Here is a 17,667-nt window from a genome sequence, read left to right on the forward strand (position 1 = left end):
CAAAACCAAAACTAGTGAGAGATTACTTGCAGTTTTGTGCAACTTGGTGAAGTCTGGGTGACAAACGCTAATTGAAAACAGACTTAATCAGAAAGTATTAGGATGTGTTACCTGTTGGAATTACTACAATGACCTACAATACCTGTGGGGTGAACCTTCAGTGGTGACTTCATCCAGTCAAACAATGCAAGAATCAGCTGAATAGCAGAGCTAATTGAAAACCACTCCTGTATGAATCTTTTTGCAGAGAGTTAACTGGATTGGAAAACCCAGTTGTCCATTTTATCTGCATTTTACAAAGGAACTCAAATCTTTCCAAAGAGAGTTTGACATGCTGAGATAAAATGGAGCATTCTTGTTTGGTATCATTGTACATTGGTCAGGCAGTTTGCTTATTACATTTGTGGAGGACACTAAATGGGGGAGACCCACTTGAGGGCAAATCCATAATTTAAGTAATCTAATAACGATGGAGATTCAATCGCGGCGGCAGGGGGGAAGTGTGATTTGGTACAGAGAAGAATTGCATTTGGCCATGAAAAATCAGTGATGTAAATAAACCGTAGGAAGTGACTGGGTCCTTTGCGGTTCAGCAGCATGAATCTAAGGATTATAGTGGATCACAAGGTGAACATGAGTTAACAGTATGAGTTTTGTGAAAAAGCCAAAATCATATTCTGAGATGTATGAGTAGAGGCATAGTCTGTGGGACGCATCATGATTATCCTTCCACTGTACTCAGCATGAGGGAGATCTAGATCAGAGTTGGGTCTATAAAGAGCAGTGAGAATAGACAAAGTCTATAAAGCATGCCTTACAAGGAAAGACTGAAATATTGTTTTAATAAGAAGGAGAGGTCATTGTTGCATTTAAGTTAAATACAAGGTGTTTCAAAAAGGTGACATCTGAAATTACTACATCTCTGTAACCACAAACTATCAACTATTGTATCAATGTTGTCTGTACAACAGGTAGAAGTAACATAGGGCATCAATACAAATTCACTAAAATTTGATAACTCATTAAACCACTTGTAAATTTTTGTGTAATTGTAACATATTGTGGCCATCTTTTTTTGAAGCACCCTGCACTATGGGGTGAAAAAAAAAGTGCTTCAAGTGAAACCAATTCAATTTCCTGGAAAGATGGTAGGGTTCCTGAGGCTGGAAATCTGTAAGATCAGGTCAGGAAAACATCTCTCAGGAGTGATGTGGGTATAGTTGATCCTGCCCAGAGTTCAGGGAATGGGCTAGATGATGCCATATGGTTCTTTCCAGCTTTACAGCTTTCTGATGTCGAAGTGTCTTCCCAAAGTGCAAGGCAATGGCAATGTAAGCTCTGAGCATTCCCAGTGGCTCTGCAGCCACACATTTGGTTTGTTGGGGGCATAATGCCGAAGTTACTCTAGTCTGAAGGCTTTAGTGGGACGTTGTCTGGAGCAGGTGAGTGCCAGGGATAGTATGGCACTTAGAGTAGGGCAAGTGGGACAGGAGACCAAAAAGCAATTCGTGTGAGGGGGAAGGTCAGAACAGGTGCTAGGAAAACCTGTTTTCACATGCAATCAATTTCAAGCATTGAGGAGGACCAATGGGTAGGTCGTATTTAGATGTGAGAATGATCTAGCAGTTCATTCCTCTCTTAAACCTGGAGAGGGGAAGAGCGGTCTCAGCTGCAGCTGCTGTTTGTGGTCTCCTTTAAGCAGTACTTCAGTTTATACACCCTGCCTGGGAAAGCCCAAATCTTTCAACCTTAGGGTTTCCAAAACATGTAGCAGCTGGCTAGCCCCAGCCACTTGCTGCTTGCTGTTGGAGGTGAAGGTCAGAGTTGTTCCTGAACCTTCTTCGCGTTGGAGGAGCGGTGGCAAAGGCTCCTGTGGGAAAGGCTGCTGAGTCAACCGCAGAGTGTGTGGCTACCAGTGAGGTGGAGGAAAGCCTGCGCGCTGTAAAAATAGCTGCACTAGGAGCTCTAATGTACTTAAGTGCTTATTTTTCCATGTGTGATCTCATGCAAACCAAGCTGCCGGGCAGTATGACATAACAGTTGGCCAAAAATAAAATGTAACTTTAGAAAAAAATTTTTTTGATTAAGTTAACCTTTGATGGGTGGCAGGGACAGGTAGCCTGTTTTCTCATTTCCATTAGGTTATTGTAAGAAAAAAACATCCAGGGGAATTACAAGTGAAGATGGGATTTTCATCTGGTATCCGTTTTGTGCTGATGATCACAGGTTAAGGGATGGGAATTGTATCTCTCTTGCGCAGGGAAGTTATGACTATAATACAGTAAGAAAATGTACATGGGATTTCTCTGCATGCTTCTCCAGCTGATTTCATTTAACTGAGTTTTGGTGGGCATTTGATGCTGCAAAAAAGGTATAGGCTTGAGAGCATTTGAAGCTGAAGCCCGTGAAAGAGATTGAGTATCAACAGCCTTGGAACAAGGCACTAATCCCTGTATATAAGCCTCAGAAAAATGTCTTTAGAGGCCTTTAGAGGTTCATTTTCCTTCACTGTTTGATACTTGGTCTGTTAGGTGACTTTTTTAGGTGACTTTTTTTTTTTCTCTATTGTGATAGATCTGTTTTGTGGAATGTGGGCTGAAACCACAAAACTCCTTTGACAAAAGCCATTGAATGCCTGGAAGTGCAGGTACTTTGACCACTCTCCTGCCAGAGCTGGCATTGGACTCTTTCAGGAAGAAGAGTTGCTTACAAATCCCTTGCTGGTGGAGAAACACCCAGACCTAAGGACTAGGATTGCTTTCCTCCAGCCTCGAAAATGGCGAAAAACTTTTGTAATCCCAAATTTCACATGCAGAATTATGTGCATCTCATGGCAAAACTCTGGATAAAACCAGGCAGATTTTGGAGACTACTATTTTTTTTTTTTTCCCCCTAGCTATTAACATCACTTTTACATATTTCAAGTTTTCTTGTTTCTGTAACACTGAAAGCTGGGGGAGAAAACCCCAGACATCACAATCTTGTCAATATGCTTCTCCTCTGCAGGGCCTCTGACCTGTTTCTGCTGGATACGCGGGCAGTGTGGGCCTCGGAGGAGGGCTGGCTGGAGTTTGACGTCACTGCCACCAGTAACATGTGGGTGATGAACCCTCAGCACAACATGGGACTGCAGCTGAGTGTGGTGACCCGGGATGGTACGTTACAGGCCAGTTAATGCGAGGAACCTCACAAGCCTCTTGGATGCTGTTCTAGAAATGATGCTAACAGAATCCAGTTGTGATGTGGGCAGTGAACACCCTGCCTTCATAAGCAGCTGTACCCAACAACTCGAGCAAAGCCTCTGAGCGCACCAATTGAGGACTGTCAGCTCCCCAGGGAAGTGTCACAGCCCCAAGCCTGACAGTGTTTAAGAAGAGACTGGACAACACCCTCAGACACATGGTGTGAACTGTGGGGTTGTCCTGTGCAGGGACAGGAGTTGGACTCCATGATCCTTGTGGGTCCCTTCCAGCTCAGCACATTCTATGATTGTTGGCTGTCCCATAACAGATATGTCTTTCCCCATGAGTGAGGTCAGGCATCTCTGAACAGTACTAGGATGAGGTGGTGGAGGCAGGCTGGGGTAGGGTCCCGGTTCCTGAGTTGGGAAGGTAGAAGGGGACATGGAGGTGGCATTCCAGGTGGGATAAGTTTTAGAGGTGAGAAGAAGGCATCATGTTTTAGGTATGCACCTCCCCACGTGGGTTTATGGCAGCCCTGCTGGCTGCTGCAGCTGCCATTGCTGCTTGGATCTCACAAAACCTGAGGTGGGAGCCCTGTGCTGGAGAAGCAATGTGGTCGCTGTATGGGGCTGGTGCCTCGCAGGGCAGCTGCAATAATAGCACATCACAGCCCACAGAAACTTTGGAAGGTGGAAAAGGAGAGAAGAGACTGCAAAAGAGCATATGAGACTGAGTGTTGGAAAATAAGTGGTGGGGAAGGGGGATCTAGACCAGAAGGTGACAAAAAAGATGACAGGGACATCTTTCCTCTATAGCAGGGATGTCAAACTCATTTTCACTGGGGGCCACATCAGCCTCACAATTGCCTTCAAAGCGACAAATTTTAGGACTAGATAAACCTAGGAGTAGTTATATTTATACATTCCTAAAATTACATTTGGCCCTTTGATGGCAACTGTGAGGCTGATGTGGTCCCTGATGAAAATGAGTTTGACACCCCTGCTTTATAGGAACCACTCTCCAACCTTGTATTTTCTTCCTATGACTTCGGCCTGGGTTTTCGTACACCTGTGGGGTCAAAGGAGACCAGAAGGGTTGTCCACTCTTCTCCCTGGGGAGATGTCAGTGCCAGCCTCCACCTCCCTAAATGGACTGACAGCCCACCCCTGTGTTCCTGTCAAAAGCACATCTCTTTGCCTTCTGCTTTCCCCAGGTCTCCTAATGCCCTCTCTACTCCTTATGTTTCACAGGCAGCACAACTAATTTCCTGAGACATCTGGGCTCTACATTTTATGTATCTATCTGTATACCTACTTAATGCCTAAGCCAGAGTAGAGATGCCACAGGGTACCAAGGAGCCAGCTTGTGGTGGAACCTCTTGTCCAAGATGGATGGGATGCTGTTGTAAAAAATAGTCCATAGGTCAAGGTGGCAGGAAGGGAGTGTTTAATGATAAAAGAAGAACAGCGTGAGCAAGAAGAAAGGAAACACTGATCGTGGGGGTGCCGTGATTCTGGAAGAAGCAATCCAACAGCACTGTTTCTCTAACACTTTTCTGTTTGATTTGAAGGTTTCAGTGTAAATCCCAGAGAAGCAGGACTCATAGGCCGAGATGGCCCATATGACAAACAGCCTTTCATGGTGGCCTTCTTCAAAGTGAGCGAAGTTCATGTTCGGACTACCAGGTCAGCGACGAACAGGCGCAGGCAACAGAGTCGGAACCGCTCTACTCAGGCTCAGGATGTTTCCAGGGTGTCTACAGTCACAGGTAATCATGCAACACCTGTTTCATCTGGAAGCTGGAGCACCTTCTTGTAATATTTCTATTTGTTTTGGAGTGCAAAAGCAAGAAGGGGGATGTGAGGGGGATGTGCTCTTCCTTGGGGGAACAGGTTACACCTGCAAGGAGATGGGAGAGGTAGTCTCACATAACTTACAGGGGTCCTCTTGAATCCAGGGTGGAGTCCAGATCCCCAGGTGAAGTCACAGCTATTGCATTCGGGGGGGGAGGTGTTTTAACTCCAAATGTTGTGCTTGTAGGTTGCTTACTATGCAGTATTTACCTAGAATTGTGCCACATGAAATGCAATATTTAAAATATTCCATCTCTGCGTACACTGAGATTTATGGTATTGCACATATACATTTCCAGCAGAGTCCTCTTTCAGTTTTCTTTGGAAAAACCCTTGTAGAAAAGCTCAAGATCCATTTTATTTTCCTTGTGAGAACAGCAGTGTAAACACGGTGAAGTGCATTTCCAGGCAGGCAAAGATGCTTGCCTGTTTACTGTGGAGAAGCTGTGTTGCAGGTGTTGTACAACAGCCTTGTGGGTGCAGTTGTGGGCTGGTAGGACAACAGGATAATGCTGAAATTTTGACAAAAATCGAGCATGTCCTGTCTTCTACATCTTGTCTGTTTTCCAGATGCTCTGCCCTGCATCAAAGCACTACAAGTCGTTCGTTCATTGAGTCCCTTCTTTCCTCTCAAACATTCCATCCCATTCCAAGTTACTTGATTAATTTGCTTATGCTGCCCCCTTCATTTCCAATAGGATCCCTGCTTTTCCCGTATCTAGAAATGACTTATACCCCGAGGAAGAGAGGCAGATGTGTTTTTTAGTTTATGTCCAGACATGAGCCAGCATTGCCAAAACTTAGCCGGTATGAATCCATAGGCTGTCCCCTGTTCCTGCATGCTTGGGTTGTGGGCTAGCCGTGCTGCACCTGAGGTGGCCCATGCTGGCCATGGTGCTGGGGAGCCTGCAGGGAGCCTGAGCCACGGTGGGACCCCCTCCAGGGTTGGTGGGCAGGCTTTGGGCATGGCCCTGTGCCAGTGCAGCCCTATTGCTCCAGCCTAGTGTGGTGAATGGACTTATGCTTTGGGCTAGTGCGTGCCAGCAACAGTTGGCCACTAGCAGCCACTGCATGTCCCCGTGGTGCACACCGCAGCGTGGCCATGGGTTTCCTTGCCATGCTGTGCAGGTGCCGGATTTGGTTGGGTGTGAAATGTCACTTCACGGATTATAAGGGCAGGAGAAGCGCCTTGGTCCTGCAGCCTGACCTCCCCGTAGGAGGCCGGCCAGTGCCAGCATGGCATTGCTGGAGGAATTATCATCTAATCTGACGTGAGAGACCCCTGCAAGCCCCACAGCTGGAGTCGTCTGTCAGCCCCAATTGCTGAGACACACTTTGGTCCTGGTTTTCCTCGGCGTCTCCAAGCTGCAGTTTTAAAGGTGTGCATCACACCTGCTCTCTGGGTTACCTTCCCATATGATGGGCTTGCCAAGGTACTTTATTCACCTGGGTGTTATAAGCAATAAACCCAGCTGTTACACAGACAGCATGCAATTCTCCCACTCAGGTGGGCTCAGCTCCTACACTCCCTTCATCCCCAAAGCCAATTGTTTTAATATATGTACAGTGTTTTGGGAAAGCCACTTACTGTATTGCTGTTTCATAGCACTAGTAGTGGAGTCAGGATAGACTCTGACTTTCTCTCCCTAGCTCCACAAGTGCAGGCTAAAAACAGATTTTCACCACTATTACAGCAGGCAATGTGACTCAAAGTTCCAGAAGGAGCAGATATATTGGGCAAAAAGGGCAATTTTTACATTGCTGCTTTCTAGACTATACCACACATCAGGTTGTAAAATTATAAAATGACAAAAAGAGAAAAAAATAGCTGCATATTCTGTGGTCTCAAGGGCTTTTTTGAGCTCTTCTAGCTTTAATTTAAAACCTGGAACCTGTGGCAAACAAGGTATAGTTGAGCCTCTGTGGATTTAAAGAGGGGAATTTAAAGTTAAGATGCATGTTTGCTTGGTTTTTGTGTTTAGAAAAGAGAGACTACATCAGCTTATTTTCCTTTCTAAGTGTGACACTCTTAGACTCTGTTATCCTTAAGAAGCAGTTGATTTAATAGTCCAAGAGGCACCAATGACCAGAGTGTGTTTTTAGTGTTAAAGAGATCACAGGGATTTTTTTTCTTTTATTTTTTAGTTGTGTGTGCTCCTACATCTGTATTCTGATGATGTACAACAGGGATGGGGAAGCGTCTTCCTCATGATGAAACAGGATGCAAGCCTGGGGGTTACCCTGAAGGCTCCCTTGCTCTTTCAAGGGTGCACTGACCCACCTGGACCCAAAGTGGATGCAGAACTGGAATGCTGAGGTCCCCTTCTGTGCATCTCCCTGCCTGTGCATCTTCCTCTGTCACTGTATCTTACATCTTGTCAGATTTTTGGTCTGTGCTCTTCCCTGAGCCAGGATTGCCGCTGCCTATTAGGGCTTGATGGCAGTTTCTCTCCTGGAGAGCAAGACAGCTGGCTCGTGTTGATGGTTTTTTTTGTAGATTGAACCTTCCTTCCTCTGTGTGAGTGAACACACTAGATTTTCTTTCTTCAGTCCAAAAATGAACACCTATCCCAAAAGATGCTGTGAGCTGGGTTGTGTGGGGGCAGCAAGTTTAAAAAAGCCGCATTTACTATCTAAATATGGAAAGCATTTCCAGTCCTGCAGTTTGGAGCACGTGAAGTGTGCTGCTGGGCTGGTACCAGATCTGGTGAGCCGTGGGGTTACGTGAAGGCATGCGTGCAGGATTGGGATCCTGCTGTGCTCCCTTTGATGTGCAGTTCTTGTCCTGCAGTCAGTACCAAGTGCTCAGATGCTAAGAGTATGGTTGTGGCATAAGAATCTCAATGGTCTGTATTTTTTCGCCAAGAGTACTTGTTTCCCTGTATTATAAACACGTAATTATGACTGGCTTATATAAAGCAGAACTGAGTAACCCCCATGGTTATAAAGCGCTTTGACATAGGGTCCTGCGTCAATGCATTCCTAGAGCCAAGCTCTGTTCTTCTGCAGAAGGAGGATGAGCAGGAAGAAAATGAAGTATTTTTGTCTTTTGAGCCAGAAAATCACATGCCAGCTCTGGCCCAGGACGCAGAGGAACGAGGTGGGTGGGAGGAGTGTTCAGGTGTGTCTCTGCTGTTGTCTGCAAGATCTGGAGGCCCTCGCTCAGCTGTGTCTTGTGGTGGTTTTAGCTCATGCTCTCAGACTCCGGGCTGACCCTCTAGTTAACCTGGAGAGATGGTGACTTTCTTCAGTGTGACAGGTGGTGACACTTGAGCATAAGAGCTTTGCTGTACAGCCAGCTCCCCTGTGAATTACCTGAACGATGGTTTCTGTGTGGGGCTGTCTCCTTCCCCCGTGGCAATAACCCTCCCCTTCTGCAAGTCAGCCTTCAGGAACATTCCTTCTCATCAGCTCTTCCTTATGGAGAATCGCATTTAAATGTCTGATTCGAGCTGCGCTTGCTCTTCTGAGTGAAATTCATGCAACACCTTTTTTCAGGTCCTTCTCTTTCGAGCCACCCCAGGACCTCCAGGACTGGTGTGAGGTGCTACATGAGAAATGGAGAGGCCCTCCAAGTGGCCTTTCCTTCCAGCAGCCATGCATGGCTCCAGACAGATTTCCCCATGTGTACAGGAGCGAAATACTGCGAAGGGCGGCACACACAAACACTGGAGGCAAATAAGGCCAAATGCTTTTGGGGTCTTATTGGTAAACATTGTTATCTCACGGCCAGTCTTCACTTTAGTAGAGTGCTTGGATGCAGACTGGGGCAGTGTGGCCGGTGTTTCTCTTTGTGCCTTCACATGTGGGTCCACGTCAGCCCCACATCTCCCCTTCTTCCCACCCAAGCAGATCACTTTCATGTGAAGTGGGCTGTTACTAACTGCGTGATCAGTTTACACCAGCTTTATCCGGACAAATCACTAAAGTCAAACACCAAGAAGAAGGGAGTGGCCTTGGAGACCTCTGTCAAAGCTATTTTGGACCACAGAAGCAATTAATTACCATGTGGAATTTGGTAAGCTGGCACCTTGGGAGCAGCAAGGGTGTTCTCAGATGGATCAACCTCAGTAAATATTTATATATTCTTTGCCGGCACTTAACGTGGGAGAGGTTATAGGAAATCTAAGGTGGGTGCATAAGAATCTGGAGGAGGAAGACCATTAGGGTCAGGCTATTCTCTCTCCCCTTTCAGCAACACAAATACCAGTGTCCAGCTTTAAGAGAAACATCTGTGCTCGCAGAAAGTCAGGCTTGGGTTCTGGTGAAAGCAGACAATGTTGAGGGCAAACAAGCCGCAGAGACAAGCTGTCTTAACTGTGCTGTTCTAAATGTGCTGCCCTGGAAGTTATTTTTAAGTGCAGAACTAGAGGTTTGGGGTTTTTTTTAAATCTCTGTTTCAGACAAAATACTTTGCAGTGTGATTAAATGCAGTGCCCTGTAAATGCCAAGTTAATGTTTCTGAATTGGTATGTTCAGGGGAAAAAAAAAAAAGAAGAGATGATTTTGTTAAGAGTCTGTAGGAGCTCCCAAAGCAGCTCTCTGAACTTGCAGAGATTTCGAAGGTCTCTGGCAAGCAATCCTCGCACATAGTGTCGTGGCAGTTGTTTGGTTTGTAAGGTTGTTTGCAGCGTCCCCCCGCTGTGTGCTGCTTCTTCTAAGCTCTCCTAGATCACATCTGCAGAGTTGCCAGGGAGGGACACATACCCTCTTGCCTCCTGGATGTTGGGTCTTGCACTGCATAGCACCTCAAACAGCAATTTGGGCTAAAACAGTTGAGCACGCTCGACTATAGAGTAGCTGGTGGCGCTTTCCAGGCTTTCGAGACAATGCATTTTGGAAGCCAACTTGAGTAGCTCAGTGAGTTTTAGCTCAATGCCAAAACTGCCTTTACTGCGTAGATTCCTCTTTTTTTCAGGCTCATAAGTGGATGTACATGACTCTAGGGCATATGCTGAGCCTCAAAGCATAGGGAATGGATTGTTATTATGTGCATCTGTATTCCTGCATTTTTTTTTCCCTGCTTCAGGAAGCCACTGCTAAGGGTTGATTAAAGGTCTGTACTACCCCAAAAGATAGGATAAAGTACATTCCCTAAAGTAGACATGGTAGGCAAACAAGTAACAAGAAGAGAGGCCAGGGGAGCATGAGGTGATTTTAACAGGGTAGACTGCAAATCCTAAGAGAGGGCCTGTTTAATATATTGACATTTCGCACAAGCAAAGGCTGAGTTTGGGCAAGTGAGGAGGCAGGTCTGTCTCTGTCTGCCTTGGATGGAGAATAGCCGGTGCTTGATGTGTGCATCAGGTGACTCGACGGCCAACCAGTGAACTGGGGAGCATTTTGAGGGGCTGATTTCAAGCAGTGTGAGAGGGGACACGTTCATAACATGGTCTGCTTCATGTAGCTTGTTAAGCAGCTCTTTTTTTCCTGCATTTTCATCTTCTGTGATTGCTCACAGCCTTTCTTCTCACTCCTGTTTTCTCTGCCTCCCTTGTCTTCTCCATAGCTGATTTGGGTAAGTTGTAGCTAGATTTGGAACACAACGTAGTTCTACCCAGTTAGTTGCTAACAGATCAACTCCAATTAACTCAGTGTCAAATACAGACGATTTTTCCCCAAGCAAACAAGATATTTCCCATTGAAGAGCAATGAAGTTGTATTTTCAGGTACTTAAATGAAAGCCTTTAACTGCAAAAAGTGTCTTCTGCTCTTTTTTTTTCTTTCCCTTGTTATGACCAGATCATTTAGAAACATTTCATGCTAGAAATTTGCTTCTGGGCCGAGCCAGGGACTAAACAGCTTCATCTGAGAAAAAGCACCACACCCTGGTTTCTACAGGCTGTGTCTGGTTTGAAAATGGAAAGCCTGAATAGAGAAATCTCCGTCCTTGCTACTGAGCGCTCCTGAAAGAGTGGATGTTTGTGCTGCAGCAGACTGTTAACCAGCTCTGCTCACCTGATAAAAGCCGTGATTGAAGTGAAGCTATTGAAGGACTGAAATGCAATCCCTGAAGTTTAAAACCCACTCTGCTTCTAAAAACAACTCTCTAATCTTTGGTGGTTTGGAGGCTAGGTTGGAGGTGTAGGGTTTTTTTCAGACCTCAGTGTTAACTGTACCCAGCTGTGATGCTTGTGCTGCCCTTAATGTCAGTTGGATGTGCTTTTAGTATTATAGTTTTTCTTTTGAATAAATATTTGCATTTGTAGCTCCCAAACCTTGCGGGGGGGGGGGGGGGGGGGGGGGGGGTGGTGCTGGAGGGAAGAAAAAGAAAGGCTTATTTAGAGCCAAGGAAAAAGTCACTAAAAATATTTTTGTATCCCAGCTGCTGCGTTGGAGAAAGGCTACGCTGGGAGGGTGCCCTTTCAAGCCGTGCTGGGGGCACTGGGGGGGCTGGTTGGCCAAAAGTCCCAGGGCAGTGGGGGGCAGGAGCATCAGCGTGCAGCATCTGCCTGCTGACGGAAGCGCCTTTACTTATATATGAGGCGTGCGAGAGGAGAGTGGTTAACCCCTGTGGTTAAGGCACTGGAGGAAAACACGGACAGTCTGGGTCCAGCATGGATGGGGCTCCCACGCTGCTTGGCTGACATAGCTTCCATCCCATGGGGCACAAAGCGCAGGTTCGGCAGCTGTAGGCGGTCACCAAACCGCCTGGCTGCGAAGGTGACGTCTGTGGCTGCTGTGCCAGGGTCCAGCAGCTGCCCAAGGAGTGAGGAGATCAAGCATCGCCTGTCCAGGCTGGATTTGTGCAGCCCCCCGGGGGTGAAAGGCCCTTCTGTCACGGCTCAGCTCCTCCGCTCGCTGTGGTTTCAGGTGTTCGCATGCGGAGCCGCCTCTCTTTCCAAATATAAATGGGAAATTCCACTCGCTGTCAAAAGCTGCATTTTGTAGGGCCATTGGGAGCAGCTCGTGTGTGGTCGAAACATCTTCCTACATTGTGCGGGGGGAAGGGGGAAGGTCTCTGCACTGACAGTAGGGAGCAAGTTAACATGGAGACCATGTCAAATCTCATGTCAGCTCTGGGTAATAAGCAAGTTATGGGGAGGAGGTGCTTGTTTTTCAGAGAATGGTTTGTATAGGTCCAAGACCAGAGATGGTGTGTGGAGTCATGTGTGATGTTCTGGGCAGGCTAGGGGTGAGGAACAGAAAGGGATGGGGATGTGGCTTTGCTGGCGGTGCGTCATCTTAGCTGTTTAAGGACTTCTGCTAACCAGCACAGGGGCACAAGGTGATGATTAACCTTCCCGGGCTTGTAATTCTCTGGGTAAGTGTGTGCATTTTGAGCTCACCACCTAGGACAGCACACGTTGGGAACCGCTGCCAGGGAAGTGGGGTGGGTTTGAGCACTCGGCAGGAATATAGCCTGTGCCAGGCTGAAGGAGTCAATTTAAGAAGTCATTTGACCGGAGGTGTTTTACAAGCACTGCTTGTTGAGTTATTAAAGGCAGCTGAAGGAATGATAACCAAGTCAGTGTTACTTGCGTGCCTCTGTTCCCATAAGCATCTGAAAAGCTTCAGCCTTGCTTTGGTTGTCCCTCAACACCCTTATCCTTATGGCTGCTGAGGGAGCTTGCTGGTTCTCGCCACTGAGCCAGCAGTGCGCACACATCTGGCCAGCTGTGCCATCCAGCAATGCTCTGCCTGTTTCACTTTCTAAATTCTTGTTTTGCTCTTTTTCTTTTAACAGATTACAACAGCAGTGACTTAAAAACAGCGTGCAGAAAGCATGAGCTTTACGTTAGCTTCCAAGACCTGGGATGGCAGGTGTGTGATATTTCTCTCTGGGTAAACTAGACATTTTGTTATGAAATGTTATCTAAACAGTGTCACCGTAATTCCACTTGAGGCTGCCATTATGCTTTAAAATGTCCCTTGTGCCTCCTCACTAAAACCAGTCACAGGGAAGGGCAAATAAATATTGACAGTTGTGACATTTGAAAAGATCCAGAGGAAGCTTGGTACTTTATGAGATTCGAATATACAGCCATTGTCTGTCACTCATGGGAGTCACAGTACGGGCAAGAGCTCATAGCTGTGTACCCCTAATGATAAAGAAAAACATCTGATGTTAAGCAGTGATTTTAACCAAATCAAGCTTTTTTTCTAGTGATCAGCCTAATTTTAACCTTGGCCATTGTGTTGAAATCTTCCACCCCTGCCCCACAATTAGCACTGGCAGCAATAAGGGGACTGAAGACTGGGCTTGGTTGCAACACCATGAGTTGTTTAGAGTAAGTTATTTAGGAATAGGCCATAGGGTCATCAAACATCACATTTTAAAAAATACCTTCATCTTCTCTTTTTTAAAAAATTGTGTTTTGTTTTGTTTTATTCTTTCATTCAGCACTTCTGTGAGGGAGGTCTCATTTATAGCAGCTGATCTTTTTACCAGATTATAATTCAGGATGCCCCTGCTGCTTCTGTAATACCCTACACATGAAAGCCCTCTCTCAGCTAGAGGAGCAGCAGCATTTTTTGTAGCTTATGTCAACTCCAGCCCACTAGTCATAACTGTTCCACATTACTTGTTAGTGGCTTTTCTTTTTGTTTGTGCAGTCTTTCCACCTCCTCCTTAGCTCGCTTGCCCTGCTTCCAGGCAGGAAGCCCATTCCAGTTGTGAAGTTCAGGGCCTTGGAAGGCACTGCCTTCACCTTTCTAATTGCAGGCTTGAGCAGAAAGGTACGATGCTACCGAAGGAAGGCCACAGACCAGCAGGGCTCTTTGTTGGACTTGGAATCCAGATCCTACTTGTTGTACGGAGGTGATGGACGCAGGGCAGCAGCCCCCTGTGCTTGTTGGCTGCTGCTGTGTCCTTCAGAACAGCCATCATTTTTTATTTATATATATATATATATATATATATATATATATTTTAGCAGAGGGCTTCCCTTATACCGCATTAAACCACAAATTAAATTACAGGGTCTGTACTGGCTCCTGTAGCAGGAGAGTGACTGTCTTATGAAAACAGCTTGGCTAACCGGGAGCAAAGATGGGTGAGGTAGCACAGTAAAATGAAGGGGTGGTTTTGCTGTGCCCAGGTATCCTCATATTAGCAATCAAACTTGGCTAGCAAAGCTGCAGCAGCAGTCTCTGGCTGCCCAGGCCTGTTGTAGCCCAGTTCAAGCTCACTCAGGTTAATTCTTGTCAGGTAAAGGGGAAACCATCTCAGAATTATGCACATGTGAAGTGTAGCACCGTGTCCTGTTTGCAGCGTGGCCTGCAGAGCCTGACACTGAGGGAGACAAAATGCCTCCTGCTAATGGGTGATGCTTATATCTTTGGCTCTTTTGTGTTAGCAGCAAGGAAGCTCTGATTTTTAAAAATTTCTTATTTTTTATTAACCTGTTGGTGAAGAGTCACCTTCTTCCATAGCACGGCACTCAAGTTGCCACCAGGGCCACCTGCTTGCACATGCAGCTCAGGCTGGCTGTCCCTTCCCTCCTTTGGTAGTCTGGCAGAGATGAGGACTCTGTTACGCAGCTAAAACTTCCCATGGTGGCCTGAGCAGACAAGCAGTGTCCCTGTGTAAGAGAGTATAAGGTAGAGTGTCTTTGAATCACCACGCCAGCGTTTTACATTCCCGTTCTGGAGCTCCCTGGTTGAGTTGTGTGTGCACACGCATGCATATATATGATTTTTTTCAAGAGGGGACACCAGCTGAGGCTGTGATTCAACCCTAGGAAAGGTCTAACCTGCAGGAAATGTTGGAACATAAAGGCATCCAAACCACAATCCCCACAAGGCAACCCAGCAAGAGTTTTGGGAATAAAATTAATTTGTGGCAGTTAAGCTGTGCATAGACATGCACCATTCTTTGGACGTTAAAATTAGTGTGTCCATGAAAAAGTCATGGCTCACACAAAAAGAGCCCAAAAAACCCCAAACCATACCAACAACTCAACCCCTAACAGTTTCAGTGAAAACACATTTTCACCCTCAAGAAAAAGTTAGTGGAAAATTTTCAGCTGCTCTTAATTGCATGCAGTTGTCTGTACAAGCTGGCAACTTTTTAATTTGAATCACGTTCTGTTTATTTCCTAAAAAGGACTGGATAATCGCTCCAAAGGGCTACGCAGCCAACTACTGTGATGGGGAGTGCTCGTTTCCACTCAATGCCCATATGAATGCAACCAATCACGCCATTGTACAAACTCTGGTAAGTCTCCAGAAAGCTCCATGCCAAAGCAATAGGTGAATTTATAAATAAGTTACCATTGTCTCAGTTGTGTTTTCTTTTTGGCAACAGGTTCATCTTATGAATCCTGATTACGTTCCCAAACCATGCTGTGCACCTACCAAACTAAATGCCATATCTGTTCTTTATTTTGATGATAATTCTAACGTAATCTTGAAGAAATACAGGAATATGGTAGTCAGAGCTTGTGGATGTCACTGACAAATAGTCTTCACACGGACTCTGTGATTCTACCATGAACTTCCATCCTACCGTCCATGCTTTCATGAACTACCTGACCTTGGAGAAAAAAATTGATCGACCACCTTTTGGAACACCCTGCACGTGCCTCATGCAGGGGAGGGGTGTGGGGACCACGCGCTGGGGCACGAGCAAACCCCTGGACTTTTTACAGACTGACCCTGGGCCACAGTGGCTGCTCAGCTCTGCCGAGCCAGCGTGCGCAAAGCAGAAATCTGCCCACAGGCGCTTTATATTGAACGGGACCATCTTAATCTCACGTAGCAGCGTGGCCCTCGCAGTTGCTTGGATGCATGCTGCAGCTTTACCCGATAGGCACCCAACACTCAAAACAAGTGAGTTCTTTTTCTGGGGGGAAGATGAGGGGAGAGCGAGCAAGCTTAAGAAAGCGGTGTTAGTCCTTCAGACTTAAAGTATACATGTTGTCCAAGATAACACACAATTCTAAAGGTTAGGAATTGCCTTTTGTCTAGGACCAGTTACTTCACCTAGACTGTTAGTCTCCTCCTGAATCCCTCATGGTGGTAAGCATCTTAAATTGTGCCAAAGCAACAATGTTTCGGTTCTCTTATTCTCCAAGCACAGTTTAAGTCTGATGCTGCAAGCGTGAGCTGGCCTGGCTGCACCCTGTGTTAGAAACACTAGTGTGAACACAGACCCCAGCTGGTCTTTCCAGTTTACTATTTGACTGAGCAATGGAACTTTATTACACTTGTTCTTATGCAACTTCCTTCCACTCCCCACATGGAGCTGCCTCATCTACTACCACTTGCCCAGGAAGGAAGTCAGGACACTTCTACAGCTGTAAGTCAGACTTAAAAGTTTAGGGGCCATTCATTCTCTAGCTGGACAATTTATTTACAGGAAGACAGAATCTCAACAACACACGCAAGTCTTTGGCCAACCTCTCCCCTTCAACTCACGCAACTAACAAACTGGTATAAAGGATACATTCACAGTGTAGCAACAGTTTGTCTAGCAGAAGCAAATAGCAAATTGTTTTGATCATTATTAAACTTGTATTAAATGCACTTACCTCTAATTCTTGCATTTAAAAGGCTTCTTGTAAATACAAGCTATAATTTATTGCACTTGTCACTGTATATTCATTGTGCTGTATCATTTATAGAAAGACTGCTTTTTAAAAAAGTTTTTATTTAGAAAAATCTCAGTGTAAACAATTGTACCACTTTGACTTTATACAAGAAACTCATGAGATTGTGCTTCACTAGAAAGTTGTTAAAAACATGATAATAAAGGCTTTCTTTAAGGCAGAAGTATATACATGGATCTAATACATCTGCCAGTACAACACTTAGCTTTCACTGTGGCTTTTTCACCCTTACACATTTTTAAATTGAACAGAATCAAAGTTCTGGACAGACAGTGAAGTGAAGTACTAGGAGAAATTCACTGATTTAAATATTCATTGCTGGTTTGCTTTTAAAAAAAAACAAAACAAAACAAACCCAAAAAACCAAAAGACACAAAACCAACTTATTCCATAAGATGGACAAAAATCAGTATCTTGACAGATTAGTCAGCCTGTAGTCATCCTCATTCCATGAGTTTCTATGCACACGAGATGGCAGAATTCAGTCCTTGGTTTGCTGTTGTCTTTGTATCATCACAGTCTCTGTAGCGTAAATTCTTTGGCTTTCAATTATGTCTAACAAGGAACAGCTTCTGCACCAAAGAACAGATCCATATTCTAACCCAAGGCACCACAGAGTGCCTGGTGCTAGCATTCAAACTTACCAACACTTGCAGCTTGGGAAACAGTTAAGGCTCAAGAAGAGGAGTGGGGAACTACTTTATACTACTGTAAGATAGCTGAACAAAAACCAAAAAACCAAACCAAAAAATGTACTACTTGTTAAGTACTCTGAATAAGGAGCAAGTCAGCACGAAGTGTGGATGCAGGCGAGGGCACGAAACCCGTGTCATCAGCTCTGATCATTTAACGTTAATGGAGCAGTTACAACAACTTTGGCTCTATAGAAGTAGAGCAGAGTTGCTCCTCTGGAGCTGGATGGAAACAGCCTACGAAAATTCACCTGACACATGTACACTATGGCATCAGTAATATTCAGGCACATGTTACAGTACCATCACTTTCATTATGGCTAGACCTCCCACACTGAGAGGATTAACAGGAAACAACCAGCTCGTGGTGGCTTGGTATCTTCCAAAA

At 45.5% G+C, this 17,667-nt stretch overlaps 1 protein-coding gene across 1 annotated transcript in view; it reads left to right on the plus strand.

Moving 5' to 3' along the window:
* The window catches only part of BMP6 (bone morphogenetic protein 6), a gene marked incomplete at both ends in the record, with an annotated part of 90,314 nt that extends 74,880 nt beyond the window's left edge, over positions 1-15,434 (plus strand). The window contains 5 exons of the mRNA XM_080340353.1: positions 3,007-3,155; positions 4,753-4,950; positions 12,723-12,799; positions 15,084-15,194; positions 15,285-15,434. Coding sequence (XP_080196479.1) covers positions 3,007-3,155; positions 4,753-4,950; positions 12,723-12,799; positions 15,084-15,194; positions 15,285-15,434 — 685 coding nt within the window. The remainder of the gene's footprint in view (positions 1-3,006; positions 3,156-4,752; positions 4,951-12,722; positions 12,800-15,083; positions 15,195-15,284) is intronic.
* Between the last annotated feature and the right edge of the window lie 2,233 nt (positions 15,435-17,667).

The sequence above is a fragment of the Nesoenas mayeri genome (assembly GCF_963082525.1).
Source record: "Nesoenas mayeri genome assembly, chromosome: 2".
NCBI classification, from domain to species: domain Eukaryota; kingdom Metazoa; phylum Chordata; class Aves; order Columbiformes; family Columbidae; genus Nesoenas; species Nesoenas mayeri.